The 9,076-nt window shown below is 41.1% G+C and overlaps 1 protein-coding gene across 2 annotated transcripts; it reads left to right on the top strand.

Moving 5' to 3' along the window:
• The first annotated feature begins 133 nt into the window (after nucleotides 1-133).
• On the top strand, nucleotides 134-8,556 carry bgna (biglycan a). 2 transcript variants are annotated; one of them, XR_011785546.2, is made up of 9 exons: nucleotides 134-286; nucleotides 1,866-2,145; nucleotides 2,750-2,862; nucleotides 3,203-3,416; nucleotides 3,615-3,725; nucleotides 6,302-6,395; nucleotides 6,640-6,778; nucleotides 6,970-7,825; nucleotides 8,436-8,556. XR_011785546.2 is itself a non-coding variant. In XM_071926189.2 (8 exons), exons 2-8 carry the CDS (start codon nucleotides 1,899-1,901, stop codon nucleotides 7,162-7,164), a joined length of 1,113 nt encoding a protein of 370 aa, XP_071782290.2. In that variant the 5' UTR covers nucleotides 134-286; nucleotides 1,866-1,898; the 3' UTR covers nucleotides 7,165-8,216. The 2 variants fall into 2 exon arrangements, 1 of the variants encoding a protein (XP_071782290.2); XM_071926189.2 differs by lacking the exon at nucleotides 8,436-8,556 and having other exon boundaries at nucleotides 6,970-8,216.
• Nucleotides 8,557-9,076: the final 520 nt, after the last annotated feature.

The raw sequence follows: 9,076 nt of genomic DNA, 5'->3' as shown, positions 1-9,076 counted from the left end.
CTCCCTCTCCCTCTCTCTCTCTCTCTCTCTCTCTCTCTCTCTCTCCCTCTCTCTCTCTCTCTCCCTCTCTCTCTCTCTCTCTCTCTCTCTCTCTCTCTCTCTCTCTGTGGGTCAGTCTTTGCAGCACATACTGTGCAGAGCTCTTCTCTCTCTCTGCTGGAAGACAGCGTTCACCTCAGCCAATAAGATGAAAAAGTAAAGCGGGTGTTTTCCAGTACAACCTGTCCATTAGTGAGTAATCTTTTGGATTTAGGAGGACTTGCCTCATTTGTCTAAAGCTGAATCGGTATGTATATTTCAAAGCCTTTTCACTTCCATGCTTAAACTACTATTTAGTTGTTTGCATTATTGATGAGTGATAGTTCAAAGAGACAAATTTGATCCAGTGATGTAGGTTTTTTAGGTCTTTGACATCGATACTTCAACCTATCATGACAAACAGCTATTTGGCACAACCAGCGTTTAAAACAAAACTTTATGTGTTTAATGATACTACATGCTGTTTGTCACCCTGCTTAAATTCCGGATTGAATGTGAAGTGAAAATTTAACACATTGGCATCACATATACTGACTGCAAAGTTAATGAACTAACTTTTGTGTTATTTTGTGTTATTGTTGTGTGTGTGTGTGTGTGTGTGTGTGTGTGTGTGTGTGTGTATGTGTGTTGGGAGTGGGAGGGTAGGGGGAGGCTTCATTAGGTTCAGTGATGCTCAGAGATAAAAAAAAAAAAAAAAGAAAGAAAAAGACTGCAGACAGTTGAAAAGCAACATGTGAACAGTATAGAGTTAATTTCACCAACCTAAGCCACTTGTTTAAGTTTTTGAAGAAATCAAGGCTGACACTTGTCCTGCAAATAAAGGATTTGTTTTGGCTCCCAGATCCTAATAAATATGACATTGGAGGGCCGTGATCCTCCGTGAATCTCTGACTTCCAGAGACTTAATGCATATGAGCCTTGACCCTGTGCTGACTGCTTTGGAAAGGAGTGACCAAGATGGCTTTGGAGTTGTTCTATATAAAACTCCTCTATGAGAGAGGCCAGTTTTGTGGCTTCCTATGGGCCTTGCTGTGGTAAAGGGTGTGGGCGTTTCTCCCTGGCGACGGAGAACAGAAGGAGGGCAAGCCATTCACAACACGTGGCACACACAGGGATCCTCAGCTCAACAGAGAAGAATATGCTCTCATTTGCTCTCATGTCATCACAGTTTTAGTTGATTTTTCACCAGTTAACTAGAAACAAGTGTTCTGCATGAACTGACAAATAGACTAAAAATAAGGCACAATCCATGTCTTCAAACACAATTTCCTACTTCTGGATCTATTCTAATCTGTTCCCTAATGTAAGATGTTCAAATTGAAATAAGTAAAGGGTGAAATGTGTCTCTGAACTGAGGGAACAAAGTTACGAGAACAGATGTCATGGTGTTCAGACCGCATCGTCTTCCCACTCCATCATTTCACAGCATTTCAATTCAAACCACTTAATTGACGGGGGGAAGGAGACGGGCTTTTAGAGTGAGAAAAGGCAGTGCCATGAAGATAGATCATGTCCCAAATTTTGAGCCTGCGTTATGCAAATAACCATATACAAGGCAGGGATACATATCACTGAAATGAAGGAGGACTTTGCCAATGGCTGCAAATAGGTTTTTTGGACTGCATTTTGCTTTTGTGTACAGTGCAGATGAAGTGAAATTATATCTGGAGCAATGATTGGCTGCGTTGCTGTATACTTCTAGATGCAGCAGATTGTCTTTAGGAATACACTGAATGCATGAACCTAGGAGAAGGGAGTTGATGAAATATGTATGAACTTAAAAACACTTTTTTTTTTGCCATTCTTGTATTACGCCTCATCCACAGCAACAGAGTCAAATCCAGACAAGAGGTCCAGCCATGCATCCCATCTCCATCCTCCTCCTCCTGGTGTGTGTAGCACCATTGCCCGCCCCCTCCATCGCCCTGCCCTTCAAACAGAGGGGTCTCCCACACCTGGGCAAGAGCGTTGATGTCGAAAGCCTGATGATGATGATGATGAACGATGAGGAAGGTTCAGCCTTCGAGGAAGTTCACCCGTTAGAACACCCAACTTGTCCATTTGGATGTCAGTGCCACCTCAAGGTAGTGCAGTGCTCTGACCTGGGTGAGTGAACAGATGGTGTCTATAATTACATGATATCTACTGGATGATTTTGGAATGGTGTGATCGGGTTTGTATGATGCCTTAGATTAAACAAAATATAAGTGAATGGAAAATTACACACAATTTATGTTTTGCTTCACCCACCATTACGGGAACAACATTGTCTATACTGTAGTTGTTTGTATACATGTATCAGCGGTAGTTTCTACCCAGCTACATCACCACTGTCTCCCTTACCCTTGCTCCAATGCAACGTGGAGACTTGGTTTTCTTTTTTGCAGCAAATTATATAGTCACAACAACAAAGTGCAGCACGCTCACACAAACCATAGCCACACAGCATTACCCTAGTGTTTACTAAATTACAGTCCGATTATAAAAGTAGCCTTTCAACTTAAAAAGCATTCAGTCTGTGCAGAACTCTCTTTAAGAGGTTAAATATTGCCTTTTTCAATGGCAGATCTGTCAGAAAATATCAGTTTCGATGAGTAGTTGTAACTGTACCTATCCTACTGGGTGCTGCTGTGGTTGAAAATGTGTATAATGTGTCATTGCATGTGGTTATCCCCTTGGTGTGGCTCATCTTCTGTGTGTTTCCCTGAAGGTTTACATTACGTGCCACATGATATCCCCCCTGATACCAGACTGCTGGACCTGCAAGGCAACCATATCACAGAGATCAGAGAGAATGACTTTAAGGGATTGAGCAACCTCTATGTAAGAACCAAACTGAGCTGGATACGTCTTTTTTGGCTAAAGGCCAATGGTGATTTTACTATAACTTTATATCATTGTTTTAGTGACATTTTACATTATCTATCCAAAAAATGTATGTTTCGCAAGTTTGAGAATAAAAATGTCACCAGTTGCCTTAAATATACTGGCTGAGGCTTGTTGACCATGCCAACAGAGAGCACAGCATCAATACTAGGGGTTTGATTTCCTTTGGACTTTAGCAGATTAAGCTGATGAATGTGTCTGGCTAACTTCACAATATTCATCACTATCACTTAGACTCCATTGACCTTCTTCTGTCTGTTTTCCCTCCTGGTGGCAGGCTCTGGTGCTGGTGAACAATCTGATCTCCAAGGTCCACCCACGTGCCTTCCTGCCCCTCAGCCGCATGCAGAAGCTCTACTTCTCCCACAACAGGCTGACTGCTATTCCCAAGAACCTCCCCTACTCTTTGGTGGAGCTCCGAATCCATGACAATCACATTAAGAAAGTAGCATCTGGGGCATTCTCTGGTCTGTTCAGCATGAATGTTATTGGTGAGACTTTCTTCCTGTGTTAGGAACGGCAGCTTGTTGGTTGATAATGGTGCCTCTAAAAGTTATGTATTTCAAAACATCAGTATCTTTAGTCCCAGTTGAGCAAGCAACAAGTTTCTATGAGGTTCTCTTGGTGGCCAGCCACTGAGTTGTTGCAAATGTTGAAGTTCTTTTGTTTGATGTTTTTTTTAAACACAGAGATGGGTCGTAATCCTATCAAGAACAGTGGTTTGGAGCCAGGTGCATTTGACGGACTCAATCTGAAGTTCCTGCGCATTTCAGAGGCTAAACTCACAGGCATTCCAAAAGGTAAAAGTTCACTAAACCAGTATATTTACATTACATTGTAAGTATTTAGCTGACACTCTTATCCAGAGAGATTTACAATGAGTGAAACAGCAAAATAAGCTTCAATTCCCAGATCACAAAATTCAATACATAACTGTCACCCATTCACAAATGTAGTAATTAGTTATCATGCTACATCTAAAAAAGAGATGAATATGTATAGAGGAGATCTTTGGTGATTATTGTAAATGGCTCCCTCCCTACCTGCTCCTTCACACTTAACTGCTATGTATGAGGGCAACCATTCCATTTCTACCAGTTCCACTGTCTCAGTGGTCAACTGGTTTATTTAGATGTGATGTAATGTAATGCATCCCATGTCCTTATGTGCCATGTCCATGCCCTAGAATTAATCAGGGCAAATTCTCGATGCAGTAGCTTCAAAGTGGAATGTGAGATGTTGCATCAGAACCAAGTGTCAAAATGATAAGCAGCTGAATATTAAGCCTTGTGGGTTCACCACCCGTAAGGTGAAGGTAGGGGTTGGGTGCAATGCTTATGGGGCAAAGGGCAGTGGTGGAGCAGACCTAGGCACCATGGACCTTGGCAATGGAAACTGGCTCTTGGCATGTGGACTGCAACCTCTCTAGATGCAGCCCAAGTTCATCAGTTCAACAGTTGTAGTTTGTGGACGAGAGGGTCACCTCAATGCAACTATGAGCTGTGGAGAGGAACTCTGACTGTTGTTTCTGTGTGTGCGCCCAGCAACAGTTTGGAGTGCTGGAGAGGGCTCCATGTACCCATTCCATTGTCCTACAGGAATTGCTAAACCTGACAGACATGCCCTATGTTCTGAGGCAGCACTGGAAGATTCAGGAGGGTCTAAGCCTATCTTAGTGGCAGGAGTCACTAGGGTAATTAGAAATCTCCTCATTGGCAAGGCGCCAAGTGTGGATGAGATCTGTCCTGAAATGCTGAAGGCTCTGGATATTGTTGGGGTGTCATGGTTGACATGTCTCTTCAGTGTCACATGGATTTCAGGAATAGTGTCTTTGGATTGGCAGACAGGGTGGTGATCTTCATCTTCAAAAAAGGGGACCGGAGGGTGCGTTCCAACTATCGAAGAATCATACTGCTAAGCCTCCCTGGGAAAGCCTATGCCAAGGTGCTGTAAGGAGACTCAGACGATTGTTCATTGTTGGATTCAGGAGGAACGATGTGGTTTCTGTTGTGGTCACAGAACAGTGGACCAGCTTTTTACTCTCTAACAGATAATCAAGCGGTCATGGGAGTTTGCTAATCCTGTCTGCATGTGCTTTGTGGATTTGGAAAAGGCCTACAACCATGTTCTGTGAGGTACCTTGTGGGATGCAGAGTGTGCTGCGGGAGTATGAAGTGCTAGGGTTGCTGTAGCGAGCCATTCTGTCCCTTTACACACGGACTGTGTGGCATTAAGTCAAGCTTCAAAGTGGACATCAGAGTCCAAGAAGGGTTCACCTTGTCCCTCCTCCTGTTTGTGGTATTCATGGACAGGATAGCAAGACGCATACATGCGATATACATGGCCCACGGGTCCCACTTGGGGCAGTGATGGTTTCTGAAGAAAAAATAGGCTAAATGTATGTTTACTATGTTACATATAACCTTGGTGATTCAACTATTTGAGTGTAATGCTGAAGCACTCTGATTGGCAATGTAAGCCATTTTCAATAATCACCAAAGATCTCTTCCACACATATTCATTCTTTTTTAGATATAGCATCATAGTTAATCACAAAATGTGTGAATGGGTGACAGTTGCGTATTGAAGTTTGACTATTATTACATTATCAGTTCATATACATTTTTGAAAACTTTTTTTACCTTCCTGTTAATGTAATTAACCTATTAATGTAATAATTATTATGTTAACAGGAAAAAGTTATTATATCATACATTACAAATATAAATTAATTAATATACATTAATGGGAATATTATTATTCCGTTAACAGGATACAATATACAATATTACAATATTATTATTCTTTTTTTTTTTATTACATTAAGGGAAGTTCACAGTTGTAGCGTGGTCTTGTCAATAGTGATGGAGAGGTCTTGGAGAGGGGAGGATTTTCCAGGGGAAAAGAGCAGCTCAGTCTTGAGATTGAATTTGAGGTGGTGGGCAGACATCCAGCTGGAGATGTCAGCGAGGCAAGCAGAGCTGCGTCGCTCATCCTGAGTGTCAGAGGATGGAAAATAAAAGTAGAGTTGGTGGAAGTCAGCATAGCAATGATAGAAGTTATCGTGTGTGATGACAGGGCCAAATGATCTAGTGTAGAGAAAGAGAAGAGCAGGGGGCCCAGGACTGAGCCCTGGGGAACCCCAGTGGAGAGGAGAGTATCTCTCCATTATACATGATATACTTGCAGTCCGACAGGTAGGAGGAAAACCGAGTGCAGATTTGGAAATCTCCAGGTCAGCAAAAGGTGGTGAGGAGCATTTGATGGTTGACAGTGTCCCAGGCAGGATTAGGGTTAGGGTTATGATAGATAACTTATGGAGCAAGTAATATCAGCATAAATAACAGCCCACACCTGCTTTTCTCTCACATATCAGACCTCCCTTATAGTCTCCATGAGTTGCATCTGGATCAAAATCAAATTCAGGCCATTGAGTTGGAAGACCTGATACAACATTCAGAACTGTACAGGTAGGTCAAGCTCAGAGAAAATGAAATTCTAAGTAAAATATATGTATGGTAGACTTATGTTTCAATTTGCACAACATTGATTTGTCACTGAAAGAAGTCAAAAGGCTTACAAAGTGTTCAGTCAGCATAACACTAATTTTACAACTAGTTGCAATTGTCTGTGTGTGAGTGTCTGCATGGGTCCACACTTATTGTGTGTGTTTATATAATTGTATATGTGTGTGCACTTGCTTCCTGGTACTAGGCTGGGCCTCGGCTACAACCAGATCCGCCATATTGATCGTGGCAGCTTGTATTATGTGCCGAATCTACGTGAGCTTCACTTGAACAATAACCTGCTCTCTCATGTGCCTGCTGGTCTACCAGAGATGAAGCACCTGCAGGTAAGGTGGAAATGATGGTCAGGAGGAGGGGGGATAAAAAATCTACACTAACTCAAAGTAGTGATTATTAGCGCAGGGCTGACAAGGTGGAGAAAGCCAAAATTGTGTCTGTTTACAAAGCTAGAGCTCTTTGTTGTGTTACAGCAGTATTCATCAGTGCTTATACCTGCTTCGGTTGTTTCTTCCACAAGGTGGTCTACCTGCACTCCAACAACATCAGCAGTGTGGATGTGAATGACTTCTGCCCTACGAGCTTCAGCATGAAGAGGACTTTCTATAATGGCATCAGTCTGTTCAGCAACCCCATCCAGTACTGGGAGGTGCAGCCCGCCACTTTCCGCTGTGTCAGTGGAGGAATGGCCATACAGTTTGGCAACTATAAGTAATAATGACCTATATGAGCGGAATGCAAGTCACCCTGGTGGAAATGCATTATGGGAGTGCTACCACACTTGAAAAATGATGAAATAAAAAAATTTAGGAATTAAGATTTATTTGACCAGACCAGAGCAAGCTGTGGCAGCTATTATTAAGTAGAGACAAACAAGGCTGTTAAAAGGTCCCATTATGATTGGTTAAAATTATATTAGTAATTAAAGCTTCCCATGCATGGAAAGGATGACCTATTAAAAAGTCCTTTTGAGGGGAATGATTTGTATGATTGTGGTTATTTACTAAGGTATGATTGACATGAACTGATGCAGTTTATCTTTTTTTTCCTTTTTTTTTTTTTTACATTTTCAATGAAGAGCAAAACAGTTATGACCAAATGCAAATGTTAAATATTAATAGTATTCACAATTCTTCATAAACTTTGCTAAACTTTGTTAATGTGTTAATGTGTGTCATGCTTGTATGAAGAAACATTTTGAATTTAGTGTGTGAGCTCAGGCAGGTGTCTTGCTTTCACCTCAAGTTATTTACAAACCACTGTCAGTCCAAACCAGATTTTCACGCAACACGCCCTGCAGGGTGGACTACCTTATGAGCAATAGTTTTCAGAACACAGACACCAACTGCCAGTTCACTATGGATTACCAGGAGCAGGTAAGAATCGTGAATAGAAAGACCGATGCTGAATTTTGCTTTGAATTGCACAGAAATAATAATGTTGAGATTTGTCTGAAAGTGAAAAATGATTTTGTGTATGATTAACCTATAATTTTATAACGTAAGAGAGCTGCTGTAGATAGTAATGTGCTTGCAATGTAATAAGTCAACTTTTGGACCTGTAGGAAAGTGTAAGGAAAGTAGACCGCTAAATGCAGCATGGTTAAAAAGCATTTTATGCTTTGTTCATAAGTTAGATAAGTTATGTGCTAATGCAGCCGTGTCAGTTCAGCCAACAGCAATGTGAGATTGCCAACTAAATGTTGTATTTGCTTTTTCTAAAATATTATATGATGTCTATTAAACTAAAACTGCATTATGACAACAACAGTGATCACTTTTCTTTGCCATGAATAGTAATTATCATTACTGAATAATGTGTGGGAGAAAATAATGTAAAAACCTTTCACTTCACTGAGCCTGAATGTAATGTAGCTAAACCTGCTTTGAAACTGGATTGGTGAAGTAACAGGGTGGAGGCATGGGCTATCTGCAGCAGATTCTTTTGTTGTTGTTTACTATGATGCATGTGTTATAATGACCACAGATTGAAGAAATTGTATCCACTGCCAAGTTTGGAGACTTGATAGAATTTTCCTACCCCATTGGATATTCACACTGGGGAGTGTATGACGAAGATGGACATGTAATCCATTTTGCTGTAGCAGGTGAGGCATACATACAGCGCATCAGATGCATATTATTAGGATTTCTGTACTGTTAGATTTAATTTGTTGTCATTTGACATGAAATGAAAAGGGTCATACACAGTATAAAAAGACATAGACTAGCTCAGTGGTTCTCTAACAGTTTCATGTCTTGGATCTCCAAACAGACCCACATTAAACCATAGACCTCCAATTGATCAGATTTAGTCCCATCCATATGGGAAGATTTTAGTCATTGATTTTATTAGAACTGTCTACACTACATGGGGAGATACTGTAATAGTGTTGAGAAAATGTGTTAATAGAATTGTCATTGTCATTTGCTAATTGGGATCATTTCTAGTGGATTAATTATAATGAAATTAAACTATTCCTGGTTTTGGTGGGGACCCTCTGGAGCCCCCTCAAGGACCCACTTTGAGAACCACTGGACTAGCTATCAGCCTGGGGTATCAGGGCATCATTTTAACAGTCATATATAGATGAAAGCCCAAAGGATAGGTATTTCTTTATGGAGACT

Source organism: Centroberyx gerrardi, chromosome 14 (assembly GCF_048128805.1).
Source record: "Centroberyx gerrardi isolate f3 chromosome 14, fCenGer3.hap1.cur.20231027, whole genome shotgun sequence".
In the NCBI taxonomy this organism is placed as follows: domain Eukaryota; kingdom Metazoa; phylum Chordata; class Actinopteri; order Beryciformes; family Berycidae; genus Centroberyx; species Centroberyx gerrardi.
This window is presented reverse-complemented; position numbering and strand designations above follow the sequence as displayed.

What these genes read in the sequence shown, in the direction of transcription:
- bgna (XM_071926189.2), top strand. Translation starts at nt 1,899, where the DNA reads ATGCATCCCATCTCCATCCTCCTCCTCCTGGTGTGTGTAGCACCATTG. An exon ending in CAACATTCAGAACTGTACAG is followed by an intron (nt 6,396 to 6,639) that starts GTAGGTCAAGCT and finishes TCCTGGTACTAG; the next exon opens with GCTGGGCCTCGGCTACAACC. An exon ending in CAGAGATGAAGCACCTGCAG is followed by an intron (nt 6,779 to 6,969) that starts GTAAGGTGGAAA and finishes TTCTTCCACAAG; the next exon opens with GTGGTCTACCTGCACTCCAA.